The sequence below is a fragment of the Adiantum capillus-veneris genome, chromosome 2 (genome assembly GCF_014529385.1).
Source record: "Adiantum capillus-veneris isolate H3 chromosome 2, ASM1452938v2, whole genome shotgun sequence".
Classification (NCBI taxonomy): Eukaryota; Viridiplantae; Streptophyta; class Polypodiopsida; order Polypodiales; family Pteridaceae; genus Adiantum; species Adiantum capillus-veneris.
In genome coordinates, this window is record NC_140932.1 from 162568563 (window position 1) to 162589167 (window position 20605).

At 42.0% G+C, this 20605-nt stretch overlaps 1 protein-coding gene across 1 annotated transcript; it reads left to right on the forward strand.

Annotated features, from left to right (window-relative positions):
- The first annotated feature begins 387 nt into the window (after nt 1–387).
- Nucleotides 388–2110, forward strand: LOC147463978 (GDSL esterase/lipase At5g03610-like). Its single transcript, XM_086529878.1, has 5 exons — nt 388–484; nt 574–771; nt 911–1203; nt 1312–1609; nt 1804–2110. Exons 1-5 carry the CDS (start codon nt 406–408, stop codon nt 1923–1925), a joined length of 990 nt encoding a protein of 329 aa, XP_086386004.1. The 5' UTR covers nt 388–405; the 3' UTR covers nt 1926–2110.
- The last annotated feature ends 18495 nt before the right edge of the window (nt 2111–20605 follow it).

Below are 20605 nucleotides of genomic sequence, written 5' to 3' on the forward strand. Positions count from 1 at the left end.
TTGCACTCCACGTGAAAACAGTACTCAAAGATCCAGCCATAGTTATTAGTTACTAGTGAGTGCCGAGTCGCAAACTCCAGCTGGCAGCAGCTCACCTTGAATCCTGATTCCTGATCCTGGAGCATGGCCGCACACTCTCGAGTAATTTGTCTCCTGCACCTTGCAGTGCTTGCACCTCTTCCCAGGGTGGAAAAAAGTGGAGATGATCGTGTATCGTGGTGGATCGAGATTCGACACAATGCGTTAATTATGTACAGACAATCACGCGCGAATCACATGCGTCATTCCTGCATGTGAAACCAGCGACGATCATGCATCAATTACACATACATAAGAGCGTGGTCGCCCCGGCCCTGAGCAAGTACTCATCAGACTTGGCGTCTTCCACTCAACTCGATATCGATCATGGCCTCTTTCACTCGAGTAATTCAATTCGTTTCTGTCTCCTTCCTCCTCTTGCCTGTCCTGCTGCACCTTTCCGCATGTGAGTTCTATCTCCACTGATTATTCTGCTTGTTTACGTAACCTTGTCGACCACCAAAAATTGACAGTTTTCCCTGTACTGTTTTGTAGGCTGCATTAACGGTGCAGCAGCAGACCTCTCAACTGCCCTGTTTGCTTTTGGCGGCTCATATGCAGATACTGGCAACCACAACCGCTCCGATACAGAGCCGCGAATGTCTGCTTCATGGAGTAAACCATACGGGGAAACCTGGCCAGGAAGCCCCGCAGGTCGGTTTTCAGATGGAAATGTTTCAACAGATTTTATCGGTAAGCATCTGATCGAGTATCAGCGCTAGCTCATTGCACTGTTTTAGCGAGAAAGTTTTGTCCATGGTCTTAAAACTGCATGATGCTTAGCTATTTTGTACAGCTTGGCATTAATCCTAAGCCTGTTAATGCGTTGCAGCTGCATTCCTGGGTATTCCATCGCCACCACCCTATGGACAAGTGATGACTAATCCTGATATTAGCACCACCAACGGAGTTAACTTCGCATACGGAGGAGCGGGAGTTTTCAATACGTTCTATGCTACAATCCCTAACGTCAGCACGCAGATTGCTCAGTTTCAAAACTTAACCATGGAGGGGCGCATCAACTGGTTGACTCAAGAGAATGGTACATACTCAAGCTTAGCTTTCACGATAATCGGTGGCAATGACTACGGAGAATTCGATGCAGAGTACCCAAATGCTACAAAGGTTGATTCTTCGCTACCCAAAAAAATCTCTAGTGACTCTTTATTATAATCTCACCCACTGAGCCCTAATTCTGAGCTCCCACTATGTACAATTCTGTGGCCCTGTCAGGAGGAGAAATGGGCTTTCGTTCCGGTGGTAGTGAATGCACTGGCTGATACCTTGCGAGCTTTATACGATTTAGGCTTTAGAAAAATCGCTGTGAGCAACCTGCTGCCGCTCGGCTGCCAACCTGGGGCTGCATCCCACGCGAGCTCCGGTGAGCTGTGCGATGAAGACGAGAATCGAATGAGTCAATTTCACAATGATTTGCTGGCTGCTCACGTCTATGAGCTGAAGAAGCTTCCAGGGGCGGAGATCATCATACTGGACCTTTACAGCGCGCTTACTGCTGCTCTCAATGACATCGGTAGGTTAATGCACTGGTTTGATTTGTTCCTGCAGCGCGGAGTGACCAGTGTCCATATAATTGAATATGTATTACGAGCACAAGTTTGAAATATTTCAACGATGCATAGATGTTGAGCTATTATACCAACAATAGATTCTTCTTGCGTAGAATCTAATTATATGCTGCTTGCATTTCTCTCTTTCTTCTTGTAGGGACTACGGAACCATGCTGCCAAGGGATTTCAAGTGACTATGAATGTGCAGATGTGGCTAGTAACGGGACATCTCTATATACCGTTTGTTCTGACCCTAGCCAAGCCTTGCTATTGGGATAATCACCATCCTACACAAGCAGGATGGACCAAGATAGCCGAAGCCTTTAGAGACCATTTCAACTTAAGTGCTTTTTCGTCAAGTGCATTCTGTCTTAGGTAGGGTATGCCAGCGAGCTACTCCAGTACCACAAGAAGTTTTGAAATTTTTCTAACTTTAAAGTCACCCATTGAAACAAAATCACATTTCTTTTTGTACATGGAATTTCTGGCTTAGGATCATTTTGCTAAAAGTGTTTTTGAATGCTTCTTGGTTCCATGTGTTTCACCAAGTCACATGTGCATTTAAGGGCCATCTTTACTTAAAACAAAAACTAAAATTTTTAATTCAAAAAAATATGTTAGTTGTTTTCTGAACAAACGATAATAATACTTTTACCTTTTCTAAGTTTGAAAAGTTACCCATGTATCACGATCACTAGTATAGCGTTTGGAGGAGAGAGGTTAGTGAGAAATGGTAACTAGAGGAAGGGTGCGAGTAGAACAACCAACGGATATATATGTCTGTTGCTTCTTTTTTCCTTTTGCAATACTCACAATTGCGAGTAGATTATATAGACAACACAAAAAAGTTACAAGTTCTTGCACAAGGCATGACAACTTACGTGGGTCATCATTACATCAGCTAAAAGGGGCGCCACCCCATGGTAAGAAATCAACCCTGAGAGTCAGTCATAACGGTGTCTTGCAGCTCCGCTCCCATGCTATGAAAGATACCAAAAAAATTCACTTCAAGCTTATTTGAAGCGTACTTGATTGTTCAGGGCTTGGTAACAAGCCAAGTTTGATGCTAAATGTATGCCAAATGCGGCTTTAAAGGACCAACATATGTCTTAATGATGCTAAAACGGAATATGTTTGAAGTGAGTACACGTGGAAGATTATGATCTAGAACTACAGTGCTTGAACTGCTCTACCGGCTTGCTTTTACAGCTCTTCGATTGGAGCTATAGGGCAAAAGTTATGACAGTTTGAAGTTGAGTTGATGGCAGATCCGCGGAGTGGGCAACGATAGCTGAGAGGTTTGAGATGAAGTGTATACATGGGGTTGAAGTGCTCACTTTGTGCATCACGTCTGTCTTTTCAGTTCAGCAATCGGAATTCTGGTTGCCAAGATATCGTAGGTTAAAGATTCACCGGGGGCCAGTTTCATAACAGCCTGGTTGGCTCGATCGGCATGCCATTTGAGAATTTATGGGCTTCAACCACGTTCTGGAATATCATGCAGTAAGTGCTTGATGAGATTTCAGCTAAAAGGGAAGCTGTCGTGCTTGGCAGTATTTTAGCCAATATGAATGCCAAATGTGTTGTGACAGGCAATGCTTTGGTTGATATGTTGTGCCTCACAAGAACATTATTTATTAGAGACTGTTGATAGCGGGATATGCCTAGCAATGCCTTAATTGATATGCATGCCGAATGTGATGCACTTTAGAAAGCACAAGTAATGTCATAAGTTGTGGTGCCCTTATGATAGCACATAAAGTTATGAATGAGCTATGCCTTGGCCCACTCGAAAGCACAAAAAGTTCTTGATGAGCTCTGTGTCCGGAATGCCATCTTTTGGAATGAGATAATCGCGGGATAAACCCAACAATAGGCAGGCCCCAAGAAGCTGGCTATCTTCAACAGATGCAAAGAGAGGACAACTCTCCAAATGCAATCACATACACTTGAATCTTGAAGGCAAGAGGTACCAAGCAAAAACCTGGCATGGGCAACAAAAGCTTACTATGATATTAGCAACCAATGGCTACTAGAGGAAGTTGTTGTGCTTGGCAATACTTTGGTCGACATGTGTACCAAGTTGGTGCCATTAAAAGGCCGCCCAAATGGCCGTCCAAAAGTCAAGGTTCAATGGCCACCCAAAAAGGGGCTTTTTAAGTGTGAATGAAGAGAAAAAGCATGGCAAGAGATGGCAGGCAACGAGCGACAGAGAAAACGGGAGAAGATGGACTCATGATGCGTTGTAGAGAGCTAAATGAGCCCGACCAAGAGCATAAAAACGCCCAGATCGCCATCGCACACCGTTGCGGCACCACTCTCGATTGATTTGGGAGAGGTCTCATGGCAAGCTTCCACATCAACAGGAGGGTTGTCACGCCGCCGTGACAATCCGAGGAGGGAGTTTTTGTAAAGCCAAATATAGGGTGGCAAAAAACAGGAGGTAAGGTCATCAACGAGCATCAAGGGGGAGCATAGCGTAAGAGGAAAGAAGGCCTCGTGCTTGAGAAGAAGGGGAATCTATCTCTCTCGTGCTTGGAAAGAAAGGCAATCTTTCTCTCTCTCGTTCTCGAGCAAGCAATGCAATCTTTCTCGCTCTCGTGTTGGAGAAGTAAGGAAGAAAGAAGAGTTCTCTATCTCGTTCTTGGCTTACAAAGGATTTCAAGTGGCTATGAATGTGCAGATGTGGCTAGTAACGAGATATCTCTATATACTGTTTGTTTGACCCTATCCAAGCCTTCTATTGGGATAATCACCACCCTACACAAGCAGGATGGACCAAGATAGTCGAAGCCTTTAGAGATCAGTTCAACTTAACACTAGGGTTGTGTGAGCATGAGCCATTTTGTGGCTATAAGCAACTTTTTTGTAAATTCATATTCTCATGGACCACAAAAAACCTCATCAAAACCTTTAAGGGATTGGTTCTCAAGGCATGTAGCGAGTTGAAAAAAATAGAAATAAATAATTTCATGTTAAAATTATTATTTTTTAAGAGTCATCTTTTAGGTACAATCGAACAAAAATCACTCAAAAACGTTGATATCCCATGATGCAGACCCCTTAAAACCCTTCAAAACACATTGAAACTTTTTTGAAAAATACATGGATATGTATGCAATGAGAATATATGAAAACACTATTTTTAGAATGAATAATTGTCTGCTTATTTTAGGCCTCAAAACCGTGTATGTTGTCAAATTTAAAAGCTAGTTTTGTGGCTTCTTAGTACTTACTATTTTTAAAATTTTTTCGTTTTGATTTTGTACTTTTTGTGATAAATGGTATACTAGAGTCTTTCTCTATGTCATAGCATCTCAATGATATCCTATGATCATGGTTTATGAAAAAATAATCCATAGTAAAGAAAATTTTATAGAATGAGGTGTCATGCCACTTAAGTGACTCAAACACAAACCTAGTGTTAAGCGCTTGTTCGTCAAGTGCATTTTGTCTTAGGTAGGGTATGCTAGCGAGCTACTTCAATACCACAAGAAGTCTTGTAATTTTTCTAGCTTTGAAACAAAGTCACATTTCTTCTTGTACAATAGAATTTCTAGCTTAGAATCATTTTGCTGAAAGTGTTTGTGAATGCTTCTTGGTTCCATGTGTTTCAATACCTTACACCAAGTCACATGTGTCTTTATTTGAAGTTCTTAATAAAACGAGAACTAAGTTTTTTGTTCTTATTTCAAAAAAAAAAAGTCTTAAAATTTTCATCGCAAGAGCATCCTTTCTAAGTTTGAAACGTTATCCACAAACTACAACACGAGGGGGTGTTCACCAATGTACTTGGTTACAATGGTTGGATGAGAGAGAATAGTGAGAACAATTAATGGATATATATCTATTATTTTCATTGTCGTGGGTTCATGGGTATATAACGACATAAGTTCTTGCTCCCCGTCCAATTCTACTTATTAAAAAACTATTTGCTTACTTTTTGCTCTTTACCCTCTTGTCAGTATAGTCTTACGAATAGAAGCATTAAGCCATTGCACATATATCACTTTGTCATTACATGCTACATCCGTAAAATCCTTTTATCTTAGGTTTTGGCGTCTTAGATTCTAGTTTTTCTTTATTTTGCACTTAGTAGCTTCTTTTTGTGTTGCATAGATTTGCATGTTCAATTTTTACAAGAGGATGTATGCGTGATTGCTAATTTGGCACATATGGTGCACTCTGCGGGTGTAAATAAGAAGATATATTGCATTGCATGGTCGAACATATGGTTCATTTTTTAACTAATGAAGATTTGATGAGTGTAGGAGCATGGATGCAACCAAAGCATAGGTCATAGTTAGTAAAAGCTAAAGCATTGGGGCTACACTCATAAAATAGAATTGTTTAAGTTTTGCAATAGGGGAATTGTAAAAGTTTAGGGAGAGGGCAACACACACTATAAGAGACTAAGGTCTTTGCCGCCATGGCCACGTTAGGATGAGAAAGAGTAGAGAGAAGAGGAGCGGCGGATGAGAGAGACTACATATGCTATTTTTCTCCGTATATAGCCTTGTTGATTGTCACGTAGATAGGTTCAGTATTTGTCGCAAGTAGTCTCTTAGATACCCGAACATGAATATAATATACCCCTTATGATAGCCGTCCACATCTCTCCTTTATATAATATAAAATATATGATAAAAAGTACTTTTATTTTGCATCTCTCTGTGTACTATACTTATTTACTGGCTCTCCTCAAAAGAAATCCATTAAATTTTAGGATTCCGTTGGAATATTCCACCCCCTTTAGTCCCACCCCAAAATTTCACATCAACAAAGACTGCTCGCCTTACCGCCCTCACGAGTTGTCTACCCTGCATTCCCTTCCAACCCTCTGTGGTAGCTTAGTCCTCTGTGAACCCCCTCCCTCCCCTCCTCTTTGTGCACATTCCTTTTCCATCCAAGTCCTCCCTTGTCTCGCCCACACATATGTACTAGTGAATTCATCCCTCTGCAAATCACGTCACCTCAGTTCGACTTGTTGTTGCTCCCCACATCTACAAACGAACGAGCTAGACACACACACACACACACACACACACACACACACACACACACACACACACACACATATACACACACAGATCAAATAAATGTGTTACAACGTATGCTAGCAGAAGATCATTAACAAAGCAAGTGATTGACATTAGCTACAACATCCTCATTACAATTCATTAAAACATGGCATTAATTAATCATCCACTACATCATCATCTGCTAGTTCCATAGCCATGACGCGGTCTATGTGGAGTCCCAGTTCATCAAAATCAGCATCGAGATCGAAAAAGATCATCCTCATTATCATTCTCTTCTTCTAGCTCTTCGCCGTCTTCTTCATCTTCCATGTAGGTTTTCTCTTCTTGATCGACATCATTCTCATTCTTTCATAAAGCGATGGTGTTGGAATTAAGTTCTCCACCTTCTATTTCTGCTTCGTCATTGTTGTTGTGTTTGTCCACAATGGTTCCTATGCTTGCTGCGTCATTTAGCATACATCTTGCTCTTGGCGTGACTTATATTACAAACCAATATCTTCATTCGAAAATACTTGGAAGATAGATCACTTGCTCACAACTTTATGCAGAGATGTAGATATCACTTGTGCCCGTATGGAATCTCGTAGAGTCCACCATGTAGATACGGCTTGCATGTCTAGATGAGATACCTACAAGTCACTTCACATCGAGCACATAATTTTGAAAAGTTCGAAAGTCTACTCGATAGATTCTTTGGATAACTCCAAAATATCTATTTTCCATACTTTGGAGTTTGCGCATCAAAATTGCCCGTCACTCCACTATCATTTGTCATTCGTTATTTTTCTACATTATTAATTCGAAAGTGCCTTCCTTCATGTCTTGTAGCAGAGACCAACACAAACAAATTATCCAAAAACAAGGGTACCAAAACACTTCAAAAAGAGGGTCAAACAAGTCGAGAGTCATTCAAGACAAAAATCATGAAACAGACCTAGGAAGTGACTTTTGGGACACATAAGGGGGATCAAACCACCTAAAAATCACGTAACAAGGATTAGGAGACTATGAGAAATCTCTGGGTAAAGTTTTAGGATATTTTGACAATTGGGTACATGGATCACGATCCATTACTCCCTATCACAAAAAGAGCTTAGAGTGGTACCAGTACTAGAACTAGTCCTTGGTAGCATGTTGGTAATTTTAAATTCAATGTGGAGTTGATTTGTGCATATTATAAGCAAAATAGGATTTTTCCTTGAAAGTGCGATTTTTTTTTGAATTGAGCAGATTGTTGACTAACCAAGCGACTATAAAGTTATAGCCACCAAGTGATTTTTATACAGGTTGTGAGAATCAGAGCTTGCAACACTATTTGTTTTCAATTGGAGGGCTAAATGCACCACAAAAGGTAACAGGTGAGGGTTTTTCAAGCATCATTTCCTAGATGTATTTGCAATCAGGCAAGGTTTATCAAAATAGAAACCCTATTGTTGGAGACCAATCAAGCCATATTTCAATAGAGGGAAGTCCACTGTATCTACCTTAGAGCCGATTTTGGAGGGAAGTCTTTTTTATACTTCTTCAGAGAGATCTTATACGTATATGGCTGAGGGATCCAAAAGTGTGAGTTTCAACGATGAAACCAAAATGGAGCGGGAATGTCGTAGTCTGCACCAAGCCTGAGACTTTTGCACCTGGAATACCAGTTTGAAAATGAATAGGGTGCTAAAATCTATAAAGATGGTATGGATCATTACTACGTTAAAATTGAAGAGAGAGGTAGTGAGCTTAAGTTCGCAGTGCGTATGGAATATAGTGGCACTCGATATTTTGATGAGGAGGGAAACCTATATGTATCTGTGCTTTATCCCATTATTGTGGACAAGTAGGGATTAACAAGAACAAAATAAAAGGTTGACAATATTGAGCCTCAAGGGAAGCCGCTAAAGCTGGACATTCTTAGTGCCAAGCTTAGACAAGTAAATGTGGCTACATGCGTCAACACCGACAATACGCATGTGGGATTATATAAGGATGATAACAGAGAGAAAATGCTCTTCTACATGTGTGAGGAGACCAATGTGAGGGAGTTAACGGAGCAAAAGTACTTGTATGTATTTATGTTTGAAGTGGAGAGAGATACAAAGATATTTTGATGAGGAGGGAGACCTATATGTATCTGTGCTTTATCCCATTATTGTGGACAAGTAGGGATTAACAAGAACCAAATAAAAGGTTGATGTTGAGCCTCAGGGGAAGCCGCTAAAGTTGGTCATTCCTAGTGCCAAGCTTAGACAAGTAAATGTGGCTACTTGTGTCAACACCGACAATACGCATGTGGTATTATATAAGGATGATAATAGAGAGAAAATGCTCTTCTACAAGTGTGAGGAGACCAATGTGAGGGAGTTAATGGAGAAAAAGTACTTGTATGTATTTATGTTTGAAGTGGAGAGAGATACAAAGATAGTCATGCTAGACAAGTATGGTTGGAAGTATTTGATAGAGAGCCATAACAAGCTTGAGGGATATACATACTTTAGGGAACCACTCCATCAATACTATGCCACCCCTAGTATGCACAAACCTACTATCTCATAAACAACACGATTGAAAACTACGAGAGTGAGTCATCTGAAATCTCATGTGGAAGATTCTTTTAGTCAACCGGTAGCTATGAGAGTGAATCCTCTCAAATATCATGTGGGAGACTCTTCTAGTCAACCACATCTCTTTGAACTGAAACCGATGGGATCCTTGGATTCTCGGGTTCCTATGCCTACATATTGAGGTAGTGAAATCCAACACCACAAATTTTAGCACAAGGGTGTCGGATATCAGAACCGAGTCGAGATGTAAGACCCCATGAAAGGGAGACTGGCCGAACCCCTTCCACACTTAGGGAGGTCACTTAAAAATTATGTGGCTATCATATGAGTGCAATAGAAGGGGTAATTAATTTTTTTTTTCTCACATTTTTACATAATGAAGGTACAATAAAATAGAATTGAGATTTTTTTTTTTCACAGATTCAATAGGAAAAGGGTGTATTTTATTTGTTTAAAATTAACTCATAAGGAATTTTAGAAATAGTCCCAGAATGCACGTTGGATAGGGGGAAGGGGGTACACACCTAGAACACAAACAATCTGCCTCTCTATAGCTCAAGGTAAACACAACACCCCAATCCACTAGGATTCACTTTCAAAATCCTCTTTCCTGTTAGCAGACCATCTTCTGCACACCTCTCTACTTGACCACACTCTACGAGACCACCATTTAACCCACACACACAAATGCCACCATTTCCCGCATTCCTACACACTTAAACACCGCACACACTCTCTCTCTTTCTCTCTTTGCACACATAACCATCGGGGTGGCGCACAGGTTGACACCCCCCCAAAAACAGGCTGCACAAGAGAAAAAGAGAGGACGGGGGGAGAATGGACACCATAGAAACCATGCACTTCAAGTGGGGTTCTCCATTCATGAGCAAAAACTTGATACTACCATGGTCTCTTCTTTGCTCACCATAAACACGGGCTTAACAGACTTTTCCTTGTAGTTTCCTCGCGCACAGGCACACACTTTTGTGGAGGCAATAAAACACTTCGTCTTTTGGTTTTCTCGTCCCAAAGCAAAGGCCTCTTCTTCGGGCTCACTCCCCCTTTGAGGCCCAAAAGAAAAACCTCAAGAAGCTCTTGGCTTGCAGACCCCACACTTATAGAACACCCACTTTCCTTTTAGAAGCCTTCTTTTGATTGGGCCACTTTGAGCATCCATTTGGAAATTTGGAGGGCGGCACCTCTCTCCTCACTTTAACACCTATAAACATTTTTTACTCCCTAATGGGCAACGACGGTGCTGTCGTTGCTTCCTTTGAACAATTTTGGCCTTCAAATTTTTTTTTGGAAGGAAAGGGCCCATGCACCCTCGTGTGAGCGCACCCTCACGAGCAGTATTGATACATCATCATCTTCTTCATGCAAGCATCATCGCCCAAAATTGTCGTCATTAGCTCGTCTCAACCATGCGTGCCATCGCTGCAACGCACTCGCCATGGCTCCACACTCCAAGAGCCCCCTTTCCCTTATGTGATACCCCCAATGGGGCACGCTTCTGGTTATATACACTATGTTCGGCTCTTCTACGCCTACATGTGGGCTTATTGGTTCACCAAGTGGCACTGCATGGTTTGTCCCAAGCTTATGGCCTCAAAAAATTCCCTTCAAATCATATGGAAACCCTTTTTTACCTCCTATCCTCAACCCCCTGCAGTGTGGCACCCGGTGATCAGAGCACCGAGATCCAAAGTCCGGGCAAAAGCGACTATTGTCGACCTAAATCCGTGCTTGTCTTCCTGCATCCCAATTTTACTAGGCCCTCAGTTCCAAGCTGCCAAAGTGGGCAAAACGCATCTGACGCCTTACTCCGAGCCGGTGCCCCTAACCTCGTCCTGGCATAACTTGCCACCTGGATTTTCGATCGTGCTGATCCATCCTACCAACTCCACAAGATATGCACTACCCTTGCAAACTCTAGCAAGGCCTCAATACGTTGTTGGGAAACAAGCAAACTGAAACACCTCTATAGTGATGTCACCCAAGAGCGTTGAAAGAGAATTACAAGACACCAAAATCTTTGAAAAATCCTTTTGAAACACCACAAGTCCAATAGGAGTAGTCCCCTTGGGAATTTACAGGCCGTCGCCCACCCAAGAGACTATGTCACATAGGAGTAAAACCCTGTCAAAGCATGGATTTACAGCACACGCCGACCAATGCATATGAAGACAAGAGCCTCTCCTTCCACAATCAAACATCACAAACCCACAACTTCAACATCAATTCCACAATTCATATATACATACCCTCCGAATCTGTCTACACACAATTTGCCACTAGGCTGCCATAGCCATAACCCTACAGAGAACTAGTCGTAACCTGAAGAGCACAACTCCAATTGGGGCACTTTAAAGCTTGAGATAAATCTTGAAAAATGACTAGCAAGAAAGCTGAAGATGACCAAAATTGATTCCATACGCCATCATGAGCAAAATTGACGCCAACAGAAAGCTGTCCCAGCACGACTACACGTAGAGAAGTCTAGTCGGGGCAAAAAACTGCATCAGAAAGCATGGAGAAGCCCAAACGACCACAAACCTGCAAATTTCTGAACTTTGGCTGAACGTTTTTTAGTTTCCACATGATTTTAAGTTATATACAAGGCTCACTTCAAAAAACTCACCTACGGGCACTTACAGTAGCCCGACAGCTGTCACTATACTAGCGACTTACAGTGCATAAAGCAAGCTAAAAAACCCAGAAAAAGAAAGTCCACACGTCCTTTTGACATCGGGCGTCACGTCCATATGTACAAATTTACAAAAAATGGGGTGTCAGAAATGCGCCCAACATAGTTTGCCACACCCCTGCCTGCTAGATCATTCATGATCAACAGCACAAAAGAGAACCTGTAAACCACATGAGGGAGTCTTCACTTCATCTTCATCATTGGAAGCATGATCAGAAAATTCTTCAAAAGAAGGCTCATCCTCAATCATAGTCATCAACCTTGCAATATATTTCTTCAACCTGTAGCCATTCACACGTGCTTTATGTGTGGTACCATCCAAGTCAGCAAGCTGATATGTGCCATTTGGAAACCTGTTTAAGACCAAGAAAGGACCTTGCCACTTGATTTGAAATTTCTTTTGAAAAGTTCTATCAAGCTTAATATTGTAACGAAGCATCATGTCACCCTTCTTGATGTCCTTGTTCTTTACCTTCTCATTTGCCTTTGCTCGATTCTTCTTCAAGACCTACTCATAATGCTGAAAAGCTAACACCCTATCCAATTGTACACATTGCAAATATAAAAGTCTTTCCTTGAATGCATCATTGGGCTCTTATTCAAGCTTTAGCATCATCTTCAAGGCTGGTATCTCCACCTCAATAGGAAGTAAAGCCTCTTTGCCAAAAACTAGATGGAAGGGAGAAAAACCAGTACCTGATTTGATGGCAGTCCTAACCCTCCTGCAAGACTTTATGCAAAGTGATCTTTGCAGCAAAGTGACCACCACAAGAACCCTCATGATTCTCCTCTAAAATTTTGTAAATTTCCTCTTTCCAAGGCACTTTTCTCATCACAAGATCAACCCCCTTCAAAAACAAGGCATCACCAAGTAGCACATACCTTTTGGCACGACGTAGGAAGGCGTGCTTTTTTGGCTTCTCCAACTCTGATGGAAGCATACCTGTTTGTAGAAACTCTTCCTCCTTCTCTAAAGCTTCCCTTCCCAAATAAAGAGGAGAATCAGCCCTTATCACATACAATTGCCCAATTGAAGCTTGCGCTGCACCATGTGCTTCTTCATTTTGAGACTCGTCCACATGCCTTAAACTCCAAGCTTCAAAATGCTTAAGCAGATTCTTCACCTGAAAACACATATTTTTCAGCCTTGGATTCTTACTTTGCCACACCTCAAGTACTTGCGTAACCACCAAAAGAGCATCACCTCTTACCCTCACACGACGGATGCCAAGCTCAAGGCAAAGGTTGAGACCTTTCTCCAAAGTAGCATACTCAGATTCATTGTTGCTTTGTGCTGTAAGCTTCAAACTCCTTTTAGTTACCAAAGCACCTTGAGGAGCATAAACTACCACACCTCCTGAAGCTTCACCATGTGCTTTCCTGTAAGAGCCATCAAGAAACAATAGATATGCATTGTCTATGTCAGGAGCTTCCATGTGTTGCTTCTTCACTGCATCCTCTTTAAGAAGAAGAGGGATTTTCTTATAGGTAAGCAAATCAGCCAATGTAGCCCTTGTACTCTCCTCAACAAGAAAAGAGAATTGGAATTCCTGTAGCTCCACAATCCACTTCATGAGCCTCTTTGACAAAGTAGGGCTATTCACCAATTGAGGTAGAAGAGTGTAGCTAGTGAGGAATGTGAATGGTTTAGGGAGAAGGTAGTGCCTAAACCTTCTACATGCATAGATAGGCTTCATGTAGTGGGAATTGTTACCTCGTTGAAGAAGCATAGCTCCAATAGCACCCTCACCTACTGATGGATTAACAAATAACTCCTTATCCCAATTAGGAGCTTGCATAGCAGAAAGAGAACCAAGAACCTCTTTGATGCCTTGAAAAAACTCTTCACATTCATTTGTCCATTGTAGAGGATCCAACCTTGCTACTTGTTGTAGAGGATAAAGAAGTTGAGAGGACAAAGGAATGAACCTCGCCATATACTTCACCTTTTGAATAAAAGTAGAAAGTTGCTTTGTATCTTTAGGTGATGGGAGGAGCACCAAAGCCTTCACTTTGTCAGGATCTGCTTCAATCCCATTCTCTGAGATCATATGCCCCAAAAACTTCACTCTTGGTTGAGCAAGATGACACTTCTTTGGGTTGAGTTGACCTCCACTTTCATCATATTGCTTCAATGCCATCCCAAGCTTTACACAATGATCCTTTCTAGAGCTATAAACACAAAAGTCATCAATAAGATCCTTCACAAACTTGCCAAGAAAGGGAGAGAACACCTTGTTGACGCGCTTTTGATACCATGCACATCCATTCATAAGACCAAAAGAAAGCACACAATAACAAAAGCATCCCCATGGCATGATAAATGTGGTCTTCTTTCGATCTTCCAAAACCAAGGTGAGCTGAAAATATCCAGAGAATCCATCACATACGCTATACCTCTCATGCCCTGCAATAGAATCAAGTATGTCATCTATGAAAGGAAGAGGGTATGGATCCCTCTTCATGGATGCGTTTAGAGGCTTAAAATCAACACATATCCTCCACTTTCCATCCTTCTTGGGTGTGACAACAACAAGACTCACCCATTTTGCAGTGTTCACAGGACATATGAAACCTGCTTCAAGAACCTTGTCTACCTCTTCCTGTAAAGCATTAAGTTGTACCTGTCCCATTCTCCTTAGCTTTTGGTGTACGGGCTGAGCTTCTTCTTTGATTGGAATGTGGATTTCCTCTCCCTTAAAGCCTCTAATTTCCTCATAAGAAGTGATGAATAAATGGGGAAATTGTTGTATCATATGTAGGTACTCACCCTTCTCATGACTAGTCAAGTCCGGAGACAACATACCTTGTATCAGCTCCTGTTTGACATTAGGTTGAACTTTGGGTTGCATTAGCTCTTCAATTTGCTCATAAGGACCAGAGATATACTCATTCTCCATAAGGCCAAGAAATATTTGTTTCTCATCATGCTCTTCTTCAAGAAACAAGGAGGAAACATCTAGATCACTATCGCTGCTATCTTCCACTTCACTGCCATCATCCCCATTGTCTTCTTCTTCACTTGATGACTCTTCTTCATCACTTTTCTCATCAAAATGAGCATCCAAATATTTCTTGCTAGCCATGTCAAACCTCTTCTTATCACCCCTTCTATTGTAGAGAGTGATGGTACCATGTCCCCAATCCTGTATAGCTTTGGTTGCCTGTAACCATGGTCTTCCAAGGATGAGAGGGAAAGCACCAATATCCGCGGGAATAACATGGCAATTGAACAGCACTTTAACATCAAATACATCCACCTCCAAGTCCTTTACAACTCCCAAGCACCTCACCCTTGATTGGTTGGCAAGCTTTATGCAAAAACCTTAATTCTTCACCATGTTGAGTCCCAACTTTGATACACAAGCTTGAGTAATAACACATACCTGTGCACCTCCATCAATATAAGCCTCTCCAATGCACTTACTCTTATTCCATGCATCCATAGTAGGACATATATCAGGTAGCTCATTCAAAGACAAGACTCTCACTGACCCCCTTGCAGGCTCCTTCTTCATGGGGTTGACTACCTGCTTCCATTGCCTCTTTAACTTGGGACACATCTCGATGAGTTGCCCAAAGTTGACATCAGCCTTTCTACCCACCAAATCAGCCCTTAAACTATAATTTGGTTGCCCTTCCCCCAAAGGAAAGTCAGATGCATTGTAATGTTTCCTGGGATTTCTCTTCTTCTTCTCTTTGCCTGTGCCCGTTTCAACCTATTTCCCTCTTTTATGGCTGGGACTTGCATCACTCATGTCATGATCTCTTGTAACCCTCTTACCTACAGGCATGACCATAGGTCCCAAATCATCCTCTTCCTTCTCCAAACGGATTATGCTTACCACTTTTGTTTTGCCCTTTTCTTCTGCCGTCAACCCACTTGGTCCTACTTCCCCTTTAATCTCAATACCATAATCTTGAGCTCGAGAAGGAATCTGTGGAGGAAGAGGAAACATGTCACCACCCATTCTCTTTGGCTTGTCACATCGAGGGCTTTTATGACCCCATTCACCACAATTGTAGCATTGAAACATATCCCCTCTTCCAGCCATGCCTCTTCCTCTACCACCTGTATAACCCTCATTGCTTCCATAACCACGTCCATATCCATAACTTTGACCTCTTCCACCTCCCATCACATGCACACTAAGATTCTTCATAAGACCTACCACCTCTTGCATCTCCTTGCGAAAGGCATTCACATCATGAGAAGCTTGTTGATCATAACCTGGCTCCCTGATGAGGACCCTTGGTTGCTCTACCACTTTCACTTCAAGCTTTGGCTCATCATTGATTCCAAGTTCATGAAGACGCTCTGCTTTCCACTCTTTATTCTTTGCAATTTCAACTGCCTCCTCAAAGGTCCTTGGCTGCTTAAGCTCTACCTTCAAGCATAGGTTACTCCTCAAGCTTGCAAGAAACCTGTCCTTTTTCAACATGGCTGGAGGAATTTCAGCCCCCAAAGATGTACACGACTTTGTCCACAATGCATTGAACGCCTTCACAAAGTCTTCTATGGTTTCACCTTCACCCTGTATCAAGCCTTGAATAGACTGCCATACCTTTTCTGGGTCTTCCACCTGTTGAAAGTTTGTAAGAAAAGCATGACTTACCATTTCATAAGTCATGACTTGAGGAGGTTGGGCTGATTGTAGCTCCTTTTCATAGCCTTCCAACCATTCCCTAGCATCTCCCTTCAAACAGAAGTAGAAGATTGGTAGCACCAACACTGGGTCTTGCTTGTCAGCAAGAAGGAAAGCAAACTCCATTCTCTCAATGAAAACTTTAGAACTTTCATTTGATTTTCCACTAAACTCTGGAAAATTAAACGCCATGTCTTCTAAAACCTGTAAACTGAAGGTAACTTGAAGCGATTCCTCGGTGGCGGGCACCAAAACACTATTGGGAAACAAGCAAACTGAAACACCTCTATAGCTATGTCACCCAAGAGCGTTGAAAGAGAATTACAAGACACCAAAAGCTTTGAAAAATCCTTTTGAAACACCACAAGTCCAATAGAAGTAGTCCCCTTGGGAATTTACTGGCCGTCGCCCACCCAAGAGACTATGTCACATAGGAGTAAAACCCTGTCAAAGCACGGATTTACAGCACATGCCGACCAATGCATATGAGGACAAGAGCCTCTCCTTCCACAATCAAACATCACAAACCCACAACTTCAACATCAATTCCACAATTCATATATACATACCCTCCGAATCTGTCTACACACAATTTGCCACTAGGCTGCCATAGCCATAACCCTGCAGAGAACTAGTCGTAACCTGAAGAGCACAACTCCAATTGGGGTACTTTGAAAAATGACTGGCGAGAAAGCTGAAGATGACCAAAATTGATTCCATACGCCGCCATTAGAAAAATTGACGCCAACAGAAAGCTGTCCCAGCACGACTACAGGTAGAGAAGGCTAGTCGGGGCAAAAAACTACATCAGAAAGCACGGAGAAGCCCAAACCACCACAAACCTGCAAATTTCTGAACTTTGGCTGAACTTTTTTTAGTTTTCGCATAAGTTTAAGCTATATATAAGGATCACTTCAAAAAACTCACCCACGGGCACTTACAGTAGCCCGACAGCTGTCACTATACTAGCGACTTGCAGTGCATGTACATGTGCTTGCTAAAGCAAGCTAAAAAACCCACAAAAAGAAAGCCCACACGCCCTTTTGACATCGGGCTTCACGTCCATATGTACAAATTTACAAAAAACGGGGTGTCAGAAATGCGCCCAACAACGTCCAAATGGCATGCTTATCAATACAACCATGTGGGCACACAACTGGCCCTGGCAAACTTTCAACTAGCCATAACTTGCAGTTTAGAGCCTTGAATGGCGATCTGAGAAGCCGGCATGCTCCACAACTTGAGCCTTCCAATCTTATTTGTTATTGACGCTAATTGTGGCCATCTGTCCCCATCTGCCCTATCCGTCGGGGATCTGCAAGACGTTCTAACTTCAACTTGTCGTATCTTGCACACCATGTCTCCGTTTGACGAGCCTTTTGGACGGGCTTCTAGAGCATCTCGATCACTACATTCCCAGACACATTTTCCACTGCCAATCATCCACATAACGTGCCCTTGGCATACTCCCACCTCTCCAAGAATCCAATGACAAACTTCCCACTTCCAACCAAGCATTGCCAAGAGCATTACCACTATCATCAGACGTGCCATCACTGACATGGAACATGCCATGCCCTCCCACCCATCCATATAAAGTGAGATCCTCCTCAAGAAAATCGTGTACTTGCTCAACAGCCCAAAGCACATCTACACTTATTAGCCTACCCTTCAGCCACCACACACAAACCTCCTTTAAGAGCTCAAACAAGTCCACACCCTTGGACTTCTCTTCATGCTCAAAAGGACCACTCCGCTTAGCGGGCAAGTCTTTTAACATAGTCACCCCGGTAAACATCACTTTCATACTCACCTCCTTACCTGCCTCTGTCGGAACCACCATAGCAAGAGACTTTTGCTCTCCCAAAGAAGCCATTACCTACAGAGGGATAGACCCTCGTATCACCTGCATTTTGGTCAAAGCTTTCCCTACAAGTACCTGTGTCTCTTCATCCATCTCACCCATCGGGTCATCAAACCTCCAATCAACCTCATCATTCAAGCATTCCTGCTCCAAAGAACCCGTATCCAAGGCATTTATCATGCAATCCATAGGTAACTGCGGTTGTTCTTCCCTTTGATGAGCTTCCAATACCTCTTGCATTCCAGCTTCTTCAACATGTTCTTCTTCTTTATCCACAACATCTCTCTTATTCTTGGGAAGTCCCTGTATGTGTTGTATTATCAAATCACCTTCCATAGCTACCTTGATGAGCATCGTCATGAGCATGGTGCTGCTGAACACCCTGGCTTGCATGTCTTTGTTCTCAAGCTCTAACACTTCTACCTGTTGTTCATTCACAGTAGCTATTACAACAGTTTCATGCATATAACAAGGTATCTTTAGCTTTACTAGCATCAGCTCTTCGGATTCTGTCTCCCTGCTTGTATCTCTATCCTCCTCACTTGTTTCCCAAAAAATTGAGCTTGTAGTCTCATCAGCTTCACTACAGGCCGATTTGGTATCAGTATCATCATCCTCTAGCTGCTCCACAAAATTGGACCATTGTCGTGCTCATTTTTGTCATCCAACCCCCACATCCATGTGACTCAAGGGATAAGGAAGACCCACTCTCATTTTGAAAATAAAAAATATTTCATAATGTTTTGTATTGACAATAAAATTGATTAGGTCTAATCCTAACCAAGGCCTCTCTCTCCTTTTACTGTCAATAACTCTTCCCCTTGAGCCCAAGCACTTGGCACCTACAACTTGGCCACGATATGTTACCCTTTTGTACAAGCACTCCACAAGAATAGGATCCACTACAAGAGCTACTTCACATTAGCGACGCTCGCACTGCGACGCTCAAAAGTGAAAATCCACAGAGTTAGTATGAGCGTCGCTATTTTCTTTGTTGCATAGCGACGCACATAGACATGCTCATGCAACGTCTACAGGGGTAAAAAATAAACCGAGAGCGCCCAAAACTCAGATCTCAGATCTGAGTTTTGGCGCTCAAGCGAAAGAGGTAAACCCGCGCTCTCCCTCTCTCTCTTTCTCCCCCCCCCCCCCCCCCCCCCCCCCCCCCCCCCCCCCCCCACACACACACACACACACACACGAGGAGAGGAAGGAGAGCTAGGTATGCATGTTCCCTCTCCTCTCTCTCTCTCTCACACACACACACACACACACACACACACACACACACACATTGTGTCTTTGAGAGAGAGAGAGAGAGAGAGAGAGAGAGAGAGAGAGTGAGAGTACACACATGCATAAACAAAAAAACATACACACACACATGCATAAACAAAGAATGCATACATACACACATTGAAAGAGGAAAAGAGAGAGAGAGAGAGAGAGAGAGAGAGAGAGAGAGGGAGAGAGAGAGAGAGGGAGAGATAAAGTAAAGAGGGAGAATGAGAGAGAGAGATATATATAAAGCAAAGAGAAAGAGAGAGAAAGAGAGAGAGAGAGGAGAAAACAAAGAGAAAGAGAAAGAGGGAGAGAGAGAAGGAGAAATTAAAACCAAAGAGAGAGAGGGGGGGGAGAAACAAAGAGAGAGAGAGAGAGAGAGAGAGAGAGAGAGAGAGTTAAAAAAAGTAGAGAAAATATGAAATGAAATGTTATATTAAGATTTAGGGTTAGGTTCGATTTAAAACTACATTTAAAATTAGGTCAGATTAAGATCTAAGATTAAGTTAGATTACATTTAACTTATATTTAAAATTTATGCTAAATTTAAAATTAGGTTAGATTTAGGTTTATTTTGAGTTTAAGATTATGTTAGATTTAAATTTACGTTAGATTTAAAATTAGGGCAAGATTTAAGGTTAGGTAGGTTAGTTTTAAGTTAGATTACATTTAGGTTTAGGTTTAAGATTGGATTAGATTTAGGTTATGTTGATCGAGTTAAGATTAAATTAGATCTAGATTTAAGATTAAGACAAGATTTAAGATTATATTAGATTTACATTTAAGTGGATTACATTTAGGTTTAAGTTAGATTTAAGATTAGATTAGATCTAGGTTTATGTTAGATTAGATTAGAAAAAAATTAGG

Bases quoted from the DNA above. Each gene is read 5' to 3' on its own strand.
- LOC147463978 (XM_086529878.1), top strand. From the start codon at position 406: ATGGCCTCTTTCACTCGAGTAATTCAATTCGTTTCTGTCTCCTTCCTC. The intron at 1,204-1,311 runs GTTGATTCTTCG...TGGCCCTGTCAG, and splicing joins AGTACCCAAATGCTACAAAG to GAGGAGAAATGGGCTTTCGT. The intron at 1,610-1,803 runs GTAGGTTAATGC...TTCTTCTTGTAG, and splicing joins TGCTGCTCTCAATGACATCG to GGACTACGGAACCATGCTGC.